At 39.8% G+C, this 22,045-nt stretch overlaps 1 protein-coding gene across 1 annotated transcript in view; it reads right to left on the reverse strand.

Annotated features, from left to right (window-relative positions):
- The window catches only part of Gc (GC vitamin D binding protein), a 36,714-nt gene extending 14,888 nt beyond the window's left edge, over window positions 1–21,826 (reverse strand). The window contains exons 1-8 of the mRNA XM_085836842.1: window positions 21,670–21,826; window positions 9,114–9,183; window positions 8,045–8,177; window positions 6,209–6,420; window positions 4,357–4,489; window positions 3,997–4,091; window positions 1,816–1,945; window positions 353–555 (exon numbers count right to left, since the gene is read on the reverse strand). Of these exons, the coding sequence (XP_085692968.1) occupies window positions 353–555; window positions 1,816–1,945; window positions 3,997–4,091; window positions 4,357–4,489; window positions 6,209–6,420; window positions 8,045–8,177; window positions 9,114–9,183; window positions 21,670–21,727 (1,034 nt within the window). The 5' untranslated portion in view covers window positions 21,728–21,826. The remainder of the gene's footprint in view (window positions 1–352; window positions 556–1,815; window positions 1,946–3,996; window positions 4,092–4,356; window positions 4,490–6,208; window positions 6,421–8,044; window positions 8,178–9,113; window positions 9,184–21,669) is intronic.
- Window positions 21,827–22,045: the final 219 nt, after the last annotated feature.

Genomic DNA, 22,045 nt, shown 5'->3' on the forward strand with positions numbered 1-22,045 from the left:
TGGGCTTCCTCTTCCCTATCCAAGTTTAAAGATAGGAGTCATTTCAAGTTAACAAATAACTTGCTGGGCAGTGGTGGTGCACACCTTTAATCCCAGCACTTGGGAGGCAGAGGCAGGCAAATCTCTGAGTTCAAGGCCAGCCTGGTCTACAGAGTGAGTTCCAGGACAGCCAGGGCTACACAGAGAAACCCTGTCTCGAAAACAAACAAACAAACCAAACAACAACAAACCTCAAATACTTAAATCATACAAAGAAATTTGGAAAGAGAGACAGCTTACTTTCCCCCATTCTGGGAAAGTAGAAACCTGCATTCTGGGGTAACAGAAACAAACCACACACCACTCTACTTACTGGTCCATGGCTTGTGTGGTACTCTGACCACAGAGGTCTTTGTCAGTTGGCAACTTGATAGCTGGCAATTGAAGTGGTTCAGCAGCTGGCATGAAGTAGGTGCACATAAAAATGTTCATGGGTGTGTTTTCTTGACAGCACTCTTCAAACTTAGAATTCTTTTTGGATAAGTTTTGACAAATTTTTATTGTGTGCTCAGGCAGCTACAAAGAGAAGGTGGACCTGTGCAGTTAGTCTTGTGAGTCTTACTAAAAATAAAACTTAGGCTTTTAAACTCTGTAGTGATGTTTATAGATGTCAGCATGAATGCTCTTTTTTTTTTTTTTTTTTTTTTTTTTGGTTTTTTGAGACAGGGTTTCTCTGTTTAGCCCTGGCTGTCCTGGAACTCACTTTGTAGACCAGGCTGGCCTTGAACTCAGAAATCCGCCTGCCTCTGCCTCCCAAGTGCTGGGATTAAAGGCGTGCACCACCACGCCCGGCATGAATGCTCTTAGGAAACAAATTTATGTTGCCAGAAACATTTATTTGGGAGGAGAGTTTGTTAATATGTGAAAGTTCATCACATAAAGTCTAATTTTACCTCTAAGTATGTATATGTTGTTTATGAAAATTCCATATCAAAACCAGTACTTTTTGTTAATAAAAAAGAAACAGAAACATTTATCTTTAAAATAATTAGGATAAAGAAAATACTTAACTATAATGCTATAAAGTATGACATTGCATAAATATTGAAAAGCCAACACAATGCAATACTTGAAGATAAAATATGATGCACCCTAGGCAGTGATGTGATACATACAACTGACAATCCAGAGGCATCCTATTGGACATCATGTATCATTACAGCAAAGCATCTGTGTACAGAAGTGCATGTTTGTAATGGAAAGAGAGTACACAGCTAATGGACCTATGCTAATGTCAGCAAGACCTTGAAGAATGATCTTCATCTAATATAACTATCTGAATCTGCATCTACTTGAGAAAATTATGCAAATTGAGAAAGTAGAAAAAATCTTATCAAATTTTAATTTGTTTACAAATTTAAAATACAATATATTTTAATATATTAGACAAAGTATAAAAATATTCCCAGGCTTGAGTAATGTCAATACTAATAAGACTTTATGCTATAAATGAATTTTAAATTGTGTTCAATTTAAATATTGTACTGAAAACTGTAATCAAATTCATTGTGTGTGAGTAATGGATACTCTGCCCAATGCAGGGCTTGGGGACCTATGAGTCTTGTCCTTGTGTGTCTGTGGGTTTTGTCACTGGTTTAGTGGTCTCAAATTACTGACCTCCATTAACCTGCTACTGCATCTGTGAGACAGAGTGGGGAATGTATTTATTGTTTGTAAAGGCACGTGAGGATGCTAGAATAATGCCCATGAAAATGAAGCCTGAAGTTCCCAGTCCTCAAGTGCAGTATGTGATGATGGTCACGTGGACCACTTTACCTCTCTGGCCATGCAATCCTCTGAGGTAGACTCACAACATCTGGACAGGATTTCAGTAAAGTCTTCAGCTAGCGGCAGAACGTTCTCCAGGTTAGCAGTTGGCACTTTTTGGGCTAGTTTTATGAGATGGCTGGAAGTTAAAAATGAATTTATTAGCTAACTCATATTCTTAGTGTCCGGGTTTTCACCATAGACACACTACTGAGAGGGATAATGTGTTATTCAGTGTCACCAGATGGATGGAACATACCTGCCATGTGGCCTGTGCTAGTAAAGTTATAATATCACAGATTAAATCACCCCCAGTGAAGATTCTCAAATATTCAGCATTGAGACATAGTGTCTTTTCTGGCCAAATTTTCATTTATGTTAGACTAAAAGCAGTGTACAATGCCAGTGTTATGCTAGTGTGGCATCTCATTGTCTTTTAAGGTGTTTTATAAAATCACTTTTAATTCAGCAGTTTTGCCCCTGAGTTATAGAAATGTTTTGTGTATTTTGAATCTTACCTCCCTATTAGATATAGTTTGCCACTATTTCACTTAGCTGCCTCTTCCCTTGGAAGAGTTTATCCTTTGGATAGTAGTTTAAAGTTTCATATGGTTATTTTTGATTTTGCCTTTCTTCTGTTTGTGCATCACATCTAAGGGATCATTGTCAAAGGCAATGCCTCAAAGATTTCCCCCTGTTTCCTTCTGAGTCTTATAGTCCTAGATATTATGTTTAGATCTTTAGTATATTTTAATGGTGCAGGTAAGGGTCCAGCTTCATTCTTTTGAATGTGGATATCTAGTTCTTAACACTGTTACGCTAGAGAAATTGCCTTTGCTCTGTTCTATAATCATCTGACCAAATGTGCTAGTTTAGTCCAGGGCCTTCTATGCTGTTCAGTGACCTGTACATCACTTTTTATGTCAGTATCGCAGTAACCTGATTGTTGCTGCTTTGTAATTGTTTCAGTCCTCACCCTCTACCCCACTTTTTAGAATGTTTTGTTTATCTGGAGTCCTTCCTTTGAGCTCCTTATGATAACTTATTAATTTCTAGGCAGTGATGAACTTTGGAATTTGAATGTCCTCCAAAGGTCTACATGTTTACGGTTTGAACTCAGGTGACTGAGCTGGAAGGTGCTGCAGTCCTTGAGAGATGAGCCCTCCTGGGAAGTCTTTAGGTCTTTTGGAGTTGATTTTCAAAGGACATAATAGAACCTCCTCCACTTTTGTCTTGAGGTGATGGTTTACACTACCATATGCTGCCTCAGTGTGCCACCAGGGTCAACTTGCTATAGACTGAAACCATAAAAGTTGTAAGGTAAAATAAACCTTTCTCTGTATTGATTTAACTTAGGTACTCATTGCAGTAATGGATAGCTAAGTAACAAAAACGTTTTCCTTAAAAAAAAAAAAGTGTCATTATGTCATTAAGAGACTGGTTGACTATGTGCATGCTTTAAATACTACAACATTTTATTTCATTTACTACTTTTAATGTTGACTAATTAACTTTTTCAGACAGTGTCTCACTTCATAGCCCAGACTAGCCTGGAACTCACAAATGTAGCCTAGGATAGCCTTAGACTACCCCCTTTCCTCAGTCTTCCAGGTGCTGGTATTATAGGTGTGCATCACCCCACTTAGCTAGTATTGCACTGTAATAGATTTAAGTCTTTAAACAGCAAGCATGGAGTGCCTTTCCATTTATTGTATGATCTTGGATTTCTTGGAGTGATGCATTGTACTTTTCATTGAGCCTACATTTACAGTATAATTTTGAAACACTGATATATTTTATGTTTATATGCTGTAGTTGAGATATTTTCCATTCTAGGAACACTTAGGGAATCTCTAAATCTTCCTTATTAAAATATAGCAGCAATATTTTGAAACTCAATCTTTGTTCACACCAAAAGCTAATCCCTCGGAGTAAATCCCTAGACACTAACACAAGTATAACCCATGTTTAATTATGCAATATGTATGATGTATTTGAATATATATGATACCTGCAAAAAAAAAATACATTCTTAGTGTAAAAGGAAAATCAAGCCAAGACTAGAGAAAGAGCCCGAGTGTTTGTGTGGTTCATTTGTAGACTGTACTCTACAGCTTCTTTCACAGGCATGTTGGGAATACAAAGTGAAGGAGCAGATGTTTAACCATGAAGATGGTATGGATCCTTTACCTCAGCCTTGATTTTTCCTTTCCATATGCAACATATTGTGAGCAGACTCTGTTTGACATCGTGGTGAGAAGTGACAAATGCTTCATCTGGAGTCTCTAGAGAATAGAGAGGAGACTTGTGAAGATGGTCAGACCCAGTGGGATAGAGTGCGCACAAGCAGCTTTACATCGGTGTGATGATGATCTCCAGCCACTGTAATTTATTGCTTTCTCCTTAAGGGCACAGCTCTTTTCCATCCAGCAAAATGCAATGAAGGTATTTTGGAAATGTTTGTTAATTACAGAATGCCAAGTCTCCCTTTATACAGAGGAAATGACATTTTAGGAAGGAAAAATAATATATAACTGTAATAAAGCCTACCTCCTTCAAAAAGCATACAGTTGGGCTTGCAGAAGTACAGCAGGATCCAACCATAGAGAGATAGTTCTTGGTGTAAGCAACTAAAAGTGGCAGAGGCGCTTGTCCGTAATTGCTGGAATATTCATACAGAAACCTAGGAGAGAAAACCCATCTTTTGTTATTTTGTATTTTGTAAATTTTGTATTTTGATGAAGAAAGAATGCATGCGCTAGTGTGTGTGTGTGTGTGTCTGTCTGTCTGTCTGGACAGCATGTCCCAGGGATCTGCCTGCTTTTGCCCTCTTTCAGCGTGTAAGTTCTGGGGATCTGAACCCAGGTCCTTATGCTTACACAAAAAGCATTTTACCTACAAAGCTGTTACCCCAGCCCAATAGGTCATGAAGTAACTATGAATTTAAAGAAAGAATAACAATACTGACACCTATACAATAATATATCTATTTTGGAAAATGTATTCTTTAATTCTCATGTCTATTTCAAGTATGAAACCATCTGTTTTTCTTTTCTTTTTTATTAACTGTCTTGCTCAGATAAGCACCGATATTCGCTGCTTAGCAAGCTTCTTGGTGACATAACAACAGTGAATACAATGAGGGGATTTACTTGCATTTTCTTTTTTAAATTTGCTATCCTACATAATTCCCATCTACTCAACTTACATGACAAGAGGAATCAATTAATTTTTTAGCCTCACACATTCCTGAGACTCTAAAAGACATTCTGAGGGCTAGAGAGATGGTGCAATGGTTAAGAGTGCTTCCTGATTTTCCAGACCTGAGTTCAGTTCCAAGCAACCAAGTCAGATGGCTCACCTGTTATCCCAGCTAAAGAGGACATGATGACCTCTGTAGGTGCTGGCAAACACATAAAAATGAGGTAAGTTTTTAAAAATGATAAAAATATATTTGAAATCTTGAGCAAAATGTCTGAAAGTAACAAAAATGAACATGCCAACCAATATTTACGTAATTATGAATAGATTTAATTTTATTGCCCTGTATCTTTGCACGTTGGTATTTCAATCATCTTCAGTAGACTTTCTCCCTATTTTTTGCCCTTACTTATTTTGTTTTGTTTTGTCTTTTGAGAGAAAGTTTCAGCATTTTGCTTTGGCTTGCCTGAAACTTGCAGCAATCCCCTGCCTTTGCCTCCATTGTTCTTCATGAGGTAATGCGGGCATTACCAGCATGCCAAGCTTCATTTCTGTCCATTTTATAACCTTTCAACTTGAACGTAATCAGAGTATAGCATGGTGTCTCATATAGATTAGACAATAAAAAGCTCCACATTACTTATTAGTTTGGTAATATGTGTCATGTGCACAGCTATTGCTGAAGAATTGCAGACATATATTTCCGTATTTAAAAATGTGCACAGCAGTAAAATTGCTTCCACCATCTCCATGATGCCAGGACTAGTGGCATAAGGAGACTTACCATAGGTAATGCCAGATGTTGGAAAATAAGTCATATGAAAAGAGATGCTATTGATAGTGTGCGGGAGTAGGTGGGTTCATATCTCACTATGTAATATTACTGTGTTGTAGCTTTGTGTATAGATATTACGTTTTCATTATCATGAACTTTCTTTCCTTATCTATTTGTCTGTCTGTCCTTCCCTTCTCTCCTCCTCCTCCTCCTCCTTATTCTTCTCTCTCTCTCTCTCTCTCTCTCTCTCTGTCTCTCTCTCTGTCTCTGTCTCTGTCTCTATCTCTGTCTCTCCTGCTTCTTTCCTTCCTATTTTTGAAAGTCTCACTGTGGTACTCACAGTGATCCCCCTGCCTTTGCCTCCCCAGTGGTAGGCATCTGGGTTGGTGTAGAAGAGCTGTAGTTTGACTTATAAAGACCACTTACTGGTCAGCAAATCCCTTTGGGTCCCTCCTGAACGCCTCACAGATCTCATCATTTGTTGGTTCCACGTAGGTGGGAAATTCCTGCGGCTGGTGACTGAGGGCAGCCATGCAGAGTTTCCGCTCCAGCCCCTCCTTGGTACAACACTCAGGAGTTCCAGGGTGAACCGGAAAGGGAGCATCACTTTCACAGGACTTAACAGACAGCTCTGAAGTCTGGATGAGACAAAGGGAAACAAAAGTAAAAGGAAAAACCAGAAAACTTACACAGTGTGAGTGAATCTCTGATCAGTATAATACATACTTTCTAATTTACATATCCGCATTAGTAGTCAAGCTTCCACACTATGGCTTACGAACATGCAAAATTGAATAATTTTGGTCAAAGGCAAGCATACAATCTTGTTTATGTTAGTCAATGACACTCTCTAGACTAGAACATGGAACAACTTTCATAAATAAATAGACCGTACTTATTGGGCTATATAGCCATTGGCCTTTATCACATAGCCTGGTGTTTCTCAGTGAAGGGGTTTTAGCATCTCTGAGGAGAGGAACACTTGTAGACATTCTGGTAGTGGCTCTCATCTCATCTCATCTCATCTCATCTCATCTCATCTCATCTCATCTCATCTCATCTCATCTCCCACCTACTGTTTTGCAGTTAGACCACAGCAAGGAGGTCCTCCCATGGCCTCCTCTCCTCCCTTTACTAAATGAGCATCCTCTTCACATCGCTGGCTTTAGCTTCCTGTAAGTTACACTTGCTTGTCCTTCCAGCAGCGTGATTTTATATCACCATTTCGTATCCACATTTAAAACAGTTAATGTTTGCATAGTAGGTCAAAGCTGGGGACTGAGAATCGGTCTTCCCTTAAGTTTTAGGTCTTATCCTTGGCAGAAGCTGGAAACTAGCAGCCCCTGCTGTGCACAACTCCAGTTCTGCTACTCTCCAGCACTGGGATTAAGGACGTGTGCCACCGCACCTGCTTATTTTCTAGGTTTTCTTTTGTTTGTTTGTTTGCTTGTTTTGTTTTGTTTTTTCTTTTCCTTTTTTAGATTTTTTTCTTTTAAGGGTGTATTTTATGTATATGAGTGCTCTACCTGCATGTACTCCTGCATGCCAGAAGAGGGCATCAGATACCATGTGGTTGCTGGGAATTGGAAGAGCAGCCAGTGCTCTTAACTGCTGAGTCATCTCCCCACACTTATGATTTCCACCAGAAGACCAAGCTACACAACCATTACATACATGTAGAGGGCCTAGGTCAGTCCCATGCAGGCTCCCTGATTGGCAGTTCAGTCTCCGTGAGCTCCTATGAGCCCAAGTCAGTTGATTCTGTGGGTTTCCTGTGGTATCCTTCATCCCTCTGGCTCCCATAGTCCTCTCCCCTTTCTACTGCAGGTTTCCCTAAGCTCTGTGTGTTGTGTGGCTGTGGGGCTCTGTATCTATTCCCATCAGCTGCTGAGTGACGCCTCTCTGATGACAATTGGGCTAGGTACCAATCTATGAATATAACTTTACAAGAATTTTGAAGTCCAAACTCGATTTAAACCTGATACATGGCCCTCATGGTCAGCATTTATTTAGTAAGTCATTGAGTTATCTCATCCCAGTTATTTTCTTTTGAAACTTGTGACACTAAATAAAAGGAACACAGCACTAAAATAAGCATGGGCACTAAAAATAATAGTCTTTATTTTTCCTTCCAACTGGGATTAGGTGGCTTGTTATCTAGAGTGTCCTAAAATTGTGACATAAAGGCTTATGGCAGTTAGCTTCCATGGTCCACAATAGAGACAGACAGACAGACACACACACACGCACACACACACTTACCCTGGTGTCGTAGCAGTTGGGGTCAGCTCCCTCAGCACAGCACTCCTCAGTCAAGGAGACAACTTCCTTCACAAGCTGGTTGACCTGCTCAAATGTGCTACTGGGAAACTTCCTGCTGTATAGGATTAGTGATCTGAGGGAGAAAAAAAACCCATGATCATATTAATTGAATTGCTTTTTTGGCATTTTGACTCATGCCAAAAATAGATATCAATTCAACTTTTAAATAAAATATTTTTCACATTAACTTTTAAAAAATTTGTCTAAAGGTGAGAATATGAGGTTGTATGAAAAGCATTTGTTCTATGAAAAATTGTCTTGTATGCAGTTGTGGTGGTTTGAAAGAAAATGCTCACCCCCCCCCCCCATAGGTCCATAGGGAGTAGCACTATTAGGAGGGGTGACCTTGTTGGAGTTGATGTGGGTTTGGTGGAGGAAGTGTGTCACAAGGGGGTGACCTTTGAGGTCTCAGAAGCTCAAGCCAGTTCACTTCCTGCTGCCTGCTGATCTTGATGTAAAACTCTCAGTCCTTTGCTAGCACCATGTCTGCCTGCATTCTGCCATGTTTCCTGCTATGATGATAATGGACTAAACCTCTGAATCTGTAAGCCAGACTAAATTAAATGTTTCCTTTTATAAGAGTGATTTCTTTACAGCAATAGAAACCCTAACTAACACAATAGTAAAAACTGGATTTATAGTTCCCATCAAAGCAGACAGGAGTCTGTTTTGAACTTTCCCCCAAAAAACACATATTCTGTAGGTCATTGCAGGTCTGTTCCAGAGTCATAAAATGGTCTGTTCTAATTTACTGAAGAAACCTATATTGCCTCTATTACAAACTCAATCGTTCAATTTACCTGTGAGAGTTTCTTAGACCATGATAACTATAGCTCAGCTGGCATCTCTAGCTGACCTCCGCCTATTTGACCTGTTGGTCCACAGCAACTCAATGGTCTTCCCTCATCTCAGAGCCCATTTCAGCATTCTAGACAGCATGGAGGTTATCTTGTGCTCGGTTTGTCTAAGATCAGGTCCCCAAGAGAACTTCACAGATACTGCAACTTACAAAGATCTGAAGTCATCTTTCCCCAGCATGGCGAGTTCATTGCAAACTTTATCCTTCTCATAGTCTCGGCCTAGAAAGCAGATATGAAAAATAACCATCTTTAAAAAAAAAGAACATTACATTATATATTTATATAATATGTATAATATATGCATATATGACAATATATAATATAGACTTATATGTAATTATATATATTATTTATATCAACACAACCTGTGGTAAAGGCACTTCTTAATATCTGTGCAGTTTCATTTGGAGTTATCTTTTCACCTATTTCTTCATAATAAGCCTCAATGTTGTGATTTTTCTATTAACTTCTACTGTGTAGCAAGAACAAAAGGTAGAAAGACTAAAGAGACACTTAGCTTAAAAGTCAAATGTTCCATGTCAGTGAGTCAGAACCACCCACAGGAAAACCATTCTCCTTAGCTCTTCTGTATAAAAATGCTGAAGGGGTTCTTCCTCTCTCCCTCCTTCCCTGATTTCCTTCTCTCTCTCCTTCCCCTCCTCCTTTTTCTTTCTTTCTTCTCTCATTCCCGTTTGTTGTCTGTTGTGTTTAAACCTTCAACAAGTCAAACAACAAAAGAAAGAAGTTTCTGGACTCCAAGATGAGTCTCTAGTTACATTAAGGCTGAACTTGGAAGAGGGCAGTGGTTCTGTAATCTGCTCCGGGGCTCTGCTGCCACAGGGCTCTGTAACTACCTTAGACTCCTAAGGAATTCAGCTAGAGAGACTGGTCTAAGGTAGTGTGGAGTACTTCCTTACTCTTCAGGAGTAGTGAAGGCAGCTTCACGATCACTTGTCCTTGTTAGCTTTCCTTTAGGGTATGGGATACAAACTTTAGAAATGTAAATGCAGTGGGACAGGATTGGTTCAATAGCCTAAGGAACAAAGAAGATAGCTGTGGCTGGAAACCAGAGGCCTGCAGATCTCATACCAACCAATAGGAGAGCAAGATGACCTGGAGACATCTTTTATACTCCAACTATCACAGCAGCAACAAGAGTGACAAAGCCATGGGGCTTTCTGGAAGGCAGGGGGCAGGCAACCTTGAACCACCTCAGGGCAGAGTCAGATGACTTGAATGATCAGTCCCAAGGGTGGGGGGAGGGGGGAGGGAGTCATTATATAGTCATTATATGCTGGGTAGGTGTGAAGCATTTCTAGGGATGATTGAACAGTGTTCAAAAAGGAAATAAAAGCCAGGCAAGGAGCTTGGTGGGGCCCTTAAATCCCAGCATTGGGAACAGAAGCAGTGTACCTCTGTGAGCTCGAGGACTGCCTGGTCTACAGAGAATTCCAGTGCAGTTGGGACCAATAGTGAGAAACCACCACCAACAACAAAAACAAAACAAAGAAAAAGAACACGTTGGCTCAAAACATCTCTGCAAACGGTCCAAGTTCCCTGCTGCAGACTCTCTTGTTAAGGTCTTCCTGTGTTAATCTAAGAGATACTAGAAAAGTAGCTTAGGTAGTGGGGAAGGAAAAAAGGCAACCTGAGAGAAAAGGAGCAAGAGGTTCATTTTTCCTGTCACTGGCCCGACTGGGAAAGCAGCTTCAACATCAATGACCTTCTGGCCTGAGTTTAAAGGCAAGTAGATCCAACGACATTGATCTGGGTTCAGAAGGACAGGAGATCATGTTTGGTTTTTTGAGAATGAAGAGAGCAGTGTGAGGCCTGGTCTAAAGGCCACCAGAGCAACAAGAGTCATCAGATTCATGAGACACAGTTTCTTACTGTGTTTAAAAATGAGCTCCTCACTGGCTATAAGGCTCGCTACACATATGATCCATGTGTCTGAAGGCAGACTCCTGAAAGCCCGTTTGTGTGTCATTCGGTGACTCATCATTTATAGAAATAAGGCCAGGAAATTTCTCAGCACTCTTGACTCTCCAACTTTGAATAGTTGCTAACAAGTATAGAAAGGTCCTTGACTCTGTTCTAAGTAGCCTTAAGTGATCTATCTACTTGGTTTAAAGTACAAGGGAAGCCATCTTAGAGATTCTCATAAGAACGTGTTTAATCTTAAAGGTGGCCTCCCGTCTAAAGCAGTCTATGTTTTGGTTAGACTGAAGGCGCTTGGGAGGAAGTGTTTGTGGTTTTTGGTTGTTTATTTGTGTGTGTGTGTGTGTGTGTGTGTGTGTGTTTGGCTGAAATGGCATTGATGCTAGATGGATATAAATTTTGGGAGTTTATTTATGTGTGTGCGTGTTTTAAATTATTTTTAATATTAATAAAAATTTTATGAAAATAACCTGTATAAACTGTTGCACTGAGCATTTTCCAGACGGACAATACAAAATAGATTCATGGAGGAAGAAAGGTTAGAGGTAAGAGATGTTAAAACCTTCTTAGGGACAAGCAGGGTCTTTCTACATAGCTCAGACTGGCTTCAACTTCATAGTCTTTCTTCCAGACAAGCTTTTTTTTTTTTTTTTTTTTTTTTTTTTTTTGGTTTTTTGAGACAGGGTTTCTCTGTATAGCCCTGGCTGTCCTGGAACTCACTTTGTAGACCAGACTGGCCTTGAACTCAGAAATCTGCCTGCCTCTGCCTCCCGGGTGCTGGGATTAAAGGCATGCAATACCACGCCTGACTTCAGTTAAGCTATTTTATAATGAGGGGCAAAGTCACATGCTATCAAAATTTCGAGTAAGATATATAATAACCCATAGGTTTCTGTTTGATGTTAAATCCTGAGAATGGGGACAAGGAAGAGGGAAGGTAAAGCCAGTGGTCAGTGGAATGCAACAGGTCCCCAGCATGCTACCTCTGCTCTGGCTGAGGACCTACCCATCAGTCCACTGTCTGAAAGTTGGATGCTGTGACAAGTCAGAAAGGTTAAAACAAGGTAGACCACACCCATTGATCATCATTCATGCGTACTCATTGGGTCTGAAAGAATATACTGCAGAACTGTCCACATGTGGGGAAGAGCTACACTTTCAGACACCCACACAGTTGTTTTACCTCATGGTTAAAACAAAACTCGGAAGGGAAGGATGGCAGGTGGTTGTGTGGCAATGTCATCTACCCAGTCTGAACACGTGATTCTAACATGACTCAGGAACAACCGAGAGGAGGGCATTTTGAAGAAACAAGTTTGTGTAGTCACTGTAAATATCGAAATAGTTTTGAATAATCGTGTATATTCAAGGTCCCATATTTAGCACATTTTACCCTTGTGATCTTTACGATCTCTTCCCAGAGATAAGGAATTTGTTCCATGTGAAAACTGTAAATTTGAAAACGTTACCCTGAACCCCTAATATTAAGAAGGCACAAAATAACTCTGTTTAAAAAATATTTTTCCAAAAGAATACTTTTCCTTTTAATGCACACCAAGGAACTGTTTTTAATATCTCCCTCTATCAAGCTATTCTTGTTTGTGTTGGCACTTTTATTACGATGTCCAGTAATGTACAGAGTGAATTCTACATGAAAGTGAGGTACCACTGATGAATATTTTGAGAAATGTTTCATTGCTAGCTCTTCAAGTTTCAGGATTCTCATTGCACTACACATGTAGAGCTTCTTTTCACGGGTTACAGGAATGCAGCACGCACGAGAATGCTTATGTAAGTGAGCACGCATATTAACTCGTCCAGTAGTTTTGAGCAAAGCATATACTTGTTTGCACACGTGTGTCTTGTATTTCATAGGAATTGCACAGCTTTAGTTAGGGACCATACTTCTGAAAAGTGGGAAGTGAGACTGTGTAAGAGTTGAAGTCATTTTGGAATGGTCTTTGCTGGAGCATTTAGCCTTGGGCATTAGAGGACGAAAGTGAAGTCTCAAAGGGCAGCACCAGCATAACCTTAAGGTACAAAGTATAATAGAGTGTATATAATAGCTTATGCACAAAGCATACATAAATAGACTACAGAAGAAGGCATTACCATGACCTTTCGTATATATGCTCTTGGATGTGTTTTTGATAAGATTAACTTATTAATTTATAAAGGAGACAGTATCTTATTTTGAGAGATAGGTTAATCCTTTTCTCTATGCACAAATCCCAGTAAATTAATACAGAAATTAACTTGTAATATAATTATTACAGATTGATTTTTCATATCAAGGGAACTTTTTTCAAAAATTAGATTTGTTTTACTATTGTGTGATTTTGCATGTGTGTGTGTGTGTGTATGTGTGTATGTGTGTGTGTGTGTGTATGTGTGTGTATGTGTGTATGTGTGTGTGTGTATGTGTGTATGTGTGTGCGTGTGCGTGTGTGTGTGTGTGTGTGTATGTGTGCTACATGCATGTAAGTTGCCAGAAGCTTCAAGAGAGTTGTATGCTCTACTTCACAGCCAGAAGTGCAAGAACAGTATGAGTATTCAACTCTGAGCCATCTCTCCAGCCCTTAAATCAGTTTTAGACGAAGCTCATTTCAAATTAGTTTAATTTCATACCTCAAGCGAATTGTAAATATTATATTTTGTCCTTTAATGTACCACTTAGACTTTGGTTGTGGTAACAGAAACTATTGGTATGAAGTTAGTGACTGTTGTGAAATCATGTTCACACCAAGTGACCTCTTTGCACTAAATGTTTACAAATTTCATTAACACTTTTTACAAAACACCATGTCCAATTTAATCTACATTGTGAAATATTCTGGTAATCTAAATCAAACTCTGGACTTTTAAAAATGAGTTGTACTTCCTTTTTGGGAAATCGTATTGCTCCATACACATTACAAGCTCTTCCAACAGATCTGGGCATATTCATACATTTAGATATGTCCTGTGACATGCACTCTCTGCTGAACATGGCTTTCATCCAGACTGGGAGATGCAATGGAGGTCCTGCCCCTCCCATACATGATGTTCATTCTGATAAGAAGAACCAAGGACATTCTCACGATCTTGGTACAAAGACTACAAAGGAAGATGCTTCGGTTCTTTTGGTGCTGCCATGACCTTTGCTAACTCCCAATTTTGTCCCTTTAGGGGAGCTGTTTTGCCACATGCATTGAACAAATCTCCAATAACAATGACTTGAGTTGATATTTCTACAGAATGCTGTCTCCTGATGTTCTTTTCCTACTTCTGATTTTCATGATGCCCAAATTTGTTATCTTTTAAATCTGTACATTCTGAGTGTTCAACTCAAAGATAATTAACATCATGATTATAGCTAATGTGTGAGTACCAACATTTTGGGTAACACTGGCGTAAATCTTTAATGCATCACATGCCCTTTAATCTCTACAGGAATATGATAAAATGTGTGGTTAATCATAGCTCACCCCGCTGTTACCTGTACTTCTCTGTGTCTGCAGCATGGATAAAACTTCATCTTTTAAAAAGATTTTGAAAAAAATTGATGATGATGGTGACAACAACGATGATGTGTGTGCGCGAGTGCATGTGCATGCATATATGCATGTGTGCATGCGTGTGTGTGTGTGTGTGTGTGTGTGTGTGTGTGTGTGCACATGTGTTCGTGGGTGCTCTTAGATATTACTGAAAGAGGGTGTTAGACCTACTGGAACCAGTTACAAGTGGTTGTGAGCTGCCTGATATGAGTTCTGGAAAACAAACTCTGTTCCTTTAGCAAAGCACTGACTACTCTAAGTGCGGAGCCCTGTCTATAGCCCCTAGAACTTCCCCTTTGTTTGTGAGAGCTTCTTAGAGAAAACTATGTTTGCTAATTAGCAAAACTCTTTGTTATAGTTGTTTGTATGAGTTAGAGAAGCACATTTAGATTTTGACACTGTTCTCTTTATATTAAAAGATTTGTCTCTCTTTCCACAGATGGCCAACTAGGCCATCTTCTGATACATATGCAGCTAGAGACAAGAGCTCTGGGAGGTACTAGTTAGTTCATATTGTTGTTCCACCGATAGGATTGCAGATCCCTTTAGCTCCTTGGGTACTTTCTCTAGCTCCTCCATTGGGGGCCCTGTGAGCCATCCAAAAGCTGACTGTGAGCATTCACTTCTGTATTTGCTAGGCCCCAGCATAGTCTCACAAGAGACAGCTCTATCTGGGTCCTTTCAGCAAAATGTTGCTAGTGTATTCAATGGTGTCAGGATTGGAGGCTGATTATGGAATGGATCCCCGGATATGGCAGTCTCTAGATGGTCCATCCTTTCATCTCAGCTCCAAACTGTGTCTCTGTAACTCCTTCCATGGGTGTTTTGTTCCCAATTCTAAGCAGGGGCAAAGTGTCCACACTTTGGTGTTCTTTCTTCTTGAGATTCATGTGTTTAGCAAATTGTATCTTATATCTTGGGTATTCTACATTTCTGGGCTAATATCCACTTATCAGTGAGTACATATTGTGTGAGTTCTTTTGTGATTGGGTTACCTCACTCAGGATGATGCCCTCCAGGATGATGCCATCCATTTGCCTAGGAATTTCATAAATTCATTCTTTTTAATAGCTGAGTAGTACTCCATTGTGAAAATGTACCACATTTTCTGTATCCATTCCTCTGTTGAGGGGCATCTGGGTTCTTTCCAGCTTCTGGCTATTATAAATAAGGCTGCTATGAACATAGTGGAGCATGTGTCCTTCTTACAAGTTGGAACATCTTCTGGATATATGCCCAGGAGAGGTATTGCTGGATCCTCTGGTAGTACTATGTCCAATTTTCTGAGGAACCGCCAGACTGATTTCCAGAGTGGCTGTACAAGCTTGCAATCCCACCAACAATGGAGGAGTGTTCCTCTTTCTCCACATCTTTGCCAGCATCTGCTGTCACCTGAATTTTTGATCTTAGCCATTCTGACTGGTGTGAGGTGGAATCTCAGGGTTGTTTTGATTTGCATTTCCCTGATGATAAAGGATGCTGAACATTTTTTCAGGTGCTTCTCAGCCATTTGGTATTCCTCAGGTGAGAATTCTTTGTTTAGCTCTGAGCCCCATTTTTTAATGGGGTTATTTGATTTTCTGGAGTCCACCTTCTTGAGTTCTTTATATATATTGGATATTTGTCCCCTATCTGATTTAGGATAGGTAAAGATCCTTTCCCAATCTGTTGGTGGCCTTTTTGTCTTATTGAGGGTGTCTTTTGCCTTGCAGAAGCTTTGCAATTTTATCTGCCTCAGTACAGGGGAAAGCCAGGGCCAACAAGTGGGAGTGGGTGGATGGGGGAGTTTGTTGGGGAGCGTGTTTGGGACTTTTGGGATAGAATTGGAAATGTAAATGAAATAAATACCTCATTAAAAAAAGAAATTAAAAAAAAGATTTGTCATTAAAAATGCCTTATTGAAGTTCTAGTTATAATTATCATGTCTTCAAAGCTCATGTAAATTTTCATATACAACTCCACCTTTTATTTTTAAAAAACAAACTTACAGGGTTTGAAGCAAGAAAATAGAAATGGCAAAGAGCTGGCTGAAGTCCTCAGGGGACACTTACTGTCTAAGAGACATACAGGCTTGAAATAGCGTTGGGCATTGACACATGAATCTTACCAAGGAGATCAGTGCTAATTTATTTCAGTTAAGCAAACTTTCATTTTGAATGAAAGATATTAATTGGAAAACATCATATCTAAACTTAGAGTTTTATACACTCCACGTGTGGTTTTTACAGAGCCATTTTGTTAACCATTCATTGTGAAAATTTAAAAAATTATCCAATTGAGGATGGAAAAGTATTGTACTTGTTGAATATGGTGCCATAAATAACAAGTGTGACGGTCTTCTTTAGTTGAGTAGTCATATGTGATCTGTTTAAACACTCCAGAAAAGAACTCATGTGATCTTAGCCAAAGGGCTGAGAAGTGGTTCCAGAAAAGAACTCAAAATAGATTAAATCACAAAATGAAAGACAGTATTTAACTAGTAAAAACAATCATAGGAGATTACACAAGGTTGGCTTGAGCAATAAATTTTTTATACCTTCTAATGAACAGGCAACAAAAAAGCAAACCATGAACAAATGAAATCGGAGCATATGAAAAGTATTTTACTTTTATTTATCTAGTTTTATGTGCATGTATGAGTGTATGTATGTGTACTCCTGTTCATGCCCTGTATCTGAGAAGGCCGGAAGATGGTATTGGATCAGCTAGAACTGGAGACATAAGTCACCATGTGGGTTCTGGGAATTGAACCCAGGTCCCCTAGAAGATCAGCTAGGGTTCTTAAATATCGAGCCATCCCTTCAGCTCTGCCATCCTCCCCAATATTTAAAGGAAAAACAAGGGACACAAAATGAGATAACCCACAGAGTGAGAGATATTTGAGACTACATTTACAAGAGATTACTATTAAAATAACTGGGAAACTCATCTTTGCAGCAAGAAAACAATAAAATTCTAAAATGGTAAATGACTTAATTAATATTTCATAAAAGAAGAAATACAGATACTTGAAAAACTTCTAGCAGATATATATATAATTAACAGGTATTAGAAGGCTTCTCAATACCACAAGCACCAGGGAAATGTAAATCAAAACCACAATAGATCACCTCACACCTGTTAGAGTGACAATTATTAAAAGAAAGAAAGACAGTGTAGGGGTGCAGAGAAAGAGGAACCAGCACACAACGTTCGTTCCTGAGGATGTGCCTTGAAGCAGCCATTATAGAAACAGTGCACTCCTTCCTGAAAGAATTAAAAACACAACTATTATACTGCATTGCCCAGCATAGTACTGCTGGGTGATAAGAGATATGATGTCACCATATTAAAGGATCCCTTGAATTTCCATGTTCATGGCTGCAACATTCTCCATGAGAATTAAGATATTAAAGTAACATGTGTGAGTCAGTGTATGTATTTCAGCCTTATGAAAGAAGGACATTCTATTAACAGCGTGCCTCATCCCTAAAGTCATCATATGAAGTATAAATGGCTAAAAACAGAATAAAAAACATGTAAAATGATTCTATCCATGGAATCTGAAGTATGAAACTCATAGAAACAAAGGGTGCCGTGAGGGTTACAGGGTGCAGGCTGTGGGGATGGGAGTGGAGTTGTTGGTCCAAGAGGTTCAATTAGATTGCAGGAATTATTCTTGAGACTTTTTAAAGAACATGAATTGTAGATACTGTATATACTAAGCATGTTAACAATGGTAGACACCCATGAAGAATTTATTTCTTCATTACCAATGGGTCTCAGCCTTCCTAATGATGCAACTCTTTAATACAGTTCCTCAGATTGTGGTGAACCCTAGCCATTAATTTATTTCGCTGCCACTTCATAACTGTAATTTTGCTACTGCTATGAATTGAAAGTATCTGATATGCAGGATGTCTGATATGTAACCCCCAAGGGGGTTGCAACCCACAGATTGAGAGCCACTTTTCTAGATAAACTCCACATTAGCATTTGATTTCACTACTGTCATAACCTTCTAGTTGGAGTGCTGGAATTCCGTGACTACAGCATGAACCATCAAATCTAGCTCTCAATTTTCCTATGATAATCAAAACTCCATCTGAAGCGGGTACCCAGATTCTGTGGCAGTGTTCAAAAATTTCATTGATCACTTACTGTCAGTCACTAAGCACTAGAGAACTGCAATGGGGGCTAAAACTGAGTTCTCCATTTCGTGTTGATAATTATGTTATAACAAACAGATAGTGGGGGGGGGAACCCCATTGTTAAGCTAAAAGATCTCTTTATCTTCTTCCTATTATAGGTTAAACTCATGGTCTTCTAAAGGGTGTGCATGTTAATTCTTATACACATAACGGTGGCTGCATTCCTGGCATTGTGCTTTGTAACCACGACATTGCTATTGGTTTGCAAGGAGGCTAATGTTTCTTTTGATGACAACAGTAACTACTTTCCTGACTTGAGAGCTTGATTGGAGTCATTTTGTAAAGGAGAGGAAGAAGAGGAAATGTAGCTTTACCATCTTTCATGTTTCTTTCCCAGTTTGGTGTTATACTTAATAGAAACATGGATGCAAACCAGTTTAATAGTCTATAAGAACTTATTTTCCTATTCTATTGATAATTATGTTCTTAGTAGCTGTAAAGCTGCATCAATAGTTCGTTCCTCTTACTTACTTTGGTGTGGGAAGAGGACCTGGGAAAGTCAGCTGCAGGTTAGCGCTGCTTCTGTTTCAGTTCTTGGGAAAGAACATAGATCAGGCAGCAAGAACTGCCTCTGCACGTCTTGGGCCAGCTGAAATGTCTGGTTTTGTAGATTTGGTAGACGTCCTAAGTCAGTTTCCCCAAGATGCACCTAGTTCCTAAGATGCACCTTTCCCCAAGATGCACCTTGTTCCTAAACACTAAGAACTTTGTGTTGTGGCACAAGTGGGTTTAGGTCCAGTTTGGAAACTGGATCCAGTTTCCAAAAGACAGCTCCGGATTACTAGCACTTAGGAAATGTCAAGTGTCTTTAAAAAACTGATTTAAATAGGGTTTCTTGTGCACTCATCATTGCCTTGCTATGGTGGACACATTGATGGTAAACCACTAATCCGTAAAGAATGGCTACTTTCTCAAATATGCTGGGCCGAGGGAACAGTTTTCAAGATATGTCTTGAGCACAGGGTGATTGAAATAGTGTTTGAGGAAACTGTTAGGTCTCTCAGAAAGTCAGACATAGAGAACTACCACCACCTCACACCTCAACCCTCATCCTAACCCTCTATTCAGTTTTGCGGCCATTCTGAACTGGAAGCCAGCTGCAGTTTCAGTCTGTGCTCTGCCACTTCCAACCAGCAGGGGACATGCCCAGCCTCCATCGGATCATAGCATGGCTCCCGCTGACGCAGTTGTGGCTCCAGATGCCACATTTGGTGTGGTAGAATAGGGAACCACAGATGAAGCATGTCCTGGCAAACACTTTGTAAATGTATTTTACATGGCTCTGGGTCTCGTCTGGTCTCCAGGACATGGGCTATACAACTTAACTGATTTGATCCTTCTCTCCCCTCTGCCCCTGTCTCTGATCCTTTCCTTTCCCTCTCTCTTCATTTGTTTCCTTTGGGACTATGGCTGCTGAGAATGTGAAATAAAGGTGGGAGACTGCCATTATGTCTGCAATTTTGAGGCTGACCCAGGGGCTGCCTGCTGAGTCCAACCCTAGCACACCCTAGGATTTTGGTTTTGGAGACTGAGTCTGAACTTGCTTCAGTAGCATTTCTCAAGGTTAAATGTATCCACAGACACTGTTACAAAGGGGCTTTCAGGGCTGCGTGCGGCCCCACTGCTTACAATTAATCTATTCACTAGTATCTATTTTTCTAAGATTTTGTAGTCTCCTCTCAGGACTTATAGCTGTAGTAAGCATATGCAGATGAATAAAAATGAATTTAACATAATTTAAATAACAAAAGAACTCACATAAAAATGTGAATGCAGGGACTAGAGAGATGGCTCGGTGGTTAAGAACAGTCACTCGCTGCTTTTTCAGAGGAACAGGGTTCAATTCCCAGCACCCACAGGACAGCTCACAACTGTCTGTAACTCCAGTTCTAGTGGATGGCACTCCCACACAGGCATACATGCAGGCAAAACACCAATGCACATAAATTAAAAATAAAGTCAAGACTGAGTTTATTCATGCCATCATTAATAAGTGATAATTCCCAGGGAGGCATATACTGCTGGTTAAATGTGTTATTACTATAAATATACATGAATGGTTTGGATGATGCTGTCAAGAAAGAGTACTAAATGAACATCTTAATTTGACAAATCAGAGTGTGTGCAGATGCCCTTATAAGTATCAAAAAATAAGCCAGAGATGAAAATTATTCAAAGGGAAATCTATAAAATAACACCCAAACTGTACAATAAAGGGCTAAACTAGGGTTTAGAGATCATCTGGAAAAAAATCAATGGAAAAATCTCTGGAAAGTTTTCCGGTTGCAGAATTTATGAAGTTACACACATGTCCTCTGACCTGCAAGCACTGTCGGAAGCCTCAGAACACTGCAAAGGCGAGCAAGGGTGATTTCCATGAAAAACCACCCCTGTTACGTTGTTTATTATTTTATTTCAGAGATACTAAAGTTTCTTATTTTGTGTGAGAGGTATTTTTAAAAACTCTCGTTCCTTGCAACTGCTGAAGAGTAAGGTCCTCTAAGGAGGATCAAAGAGCTCTCTCGGCTGGCATCTTGATGATACCAAGGGGGGTAAGCATTTGGGAACTAAAAATGCTTAGTTGTGTATCAGAGGCTCCAATTGCATTATAGATCTTACTTATCCAATGTGGGGAGGAAAACTGAAAACTTACATAACCCTACTTTCTTTCAGGAGTTGTTTTGCTTGTTTTCAGATGGTCTCAGGCAGCCTAGACTAGCCTTGAACTCCCTATGCAGCCAGTTCACCAGGGAAACTTGAAATCCCAAGATCCTCCCACTCTCACCTCCAGTGTTCTGAGGTTGCAGACATGCACCGCCATACCCGCCTCTATCTTTAGTGAGCTACTTATTTGTTATGTGTGGGGAGCACTTCTTACTAATGCTACATGGCCCAGCTGAGCTCAGATCAATCCCTCTTTGTTTTTTCTTTTATTGTCTTCTAGAACATCCACCATTTCTTCTGTTAGTTACTCTTCAAGTTTTAAAGTGGCCATGGGAAATGAAATTAGCAACAGTTCTTAGTGAAAAGAGGAGCCTTACCTCTCTCTAGAGCATGCCCAAAGGCTAAGGCCAGCAGGAGAACCAGAACCCTCTTCATTCTGCGACCAGAGAGGCTTGCAGCACCTCCTCTCACCTGCCGGCCACCACGCAAAGGGCAGGAGCGCAGTTATCAGTTGCCTTTACAAACGATCCTAACTAGAAACTCATCAATTATTAATCTCTGCCCAGAAGCAAGGGACAATCAGCCTTGTTCCCAAAAATAGATAGTAATATCATCACCAAGGCAAATAGATACCCCTGGGGAATATGGAGGAGAGTCTGGGAGGTTTTAATCATTAACTTTGTCACTGGGAAAAGCCAAGGCATGTGGATACTTTCCCACTGCAGTTTTTCCATGGCATCTACTTAATGTACC

The sequence above is a fragment of the Mus caroli genome, unplaced genomic scaffold, assembly GCF_978045245.1.
Source record: "Mus caroli unplaced genomic scaffold, Mus_caroli_1 scaffold_4, whole genome shotgun sequence".
NCBI lineage: Eukaryota > Metazoa > Chordata > Mammalia > Rodentia > Muridae > Mus > Mus caroli.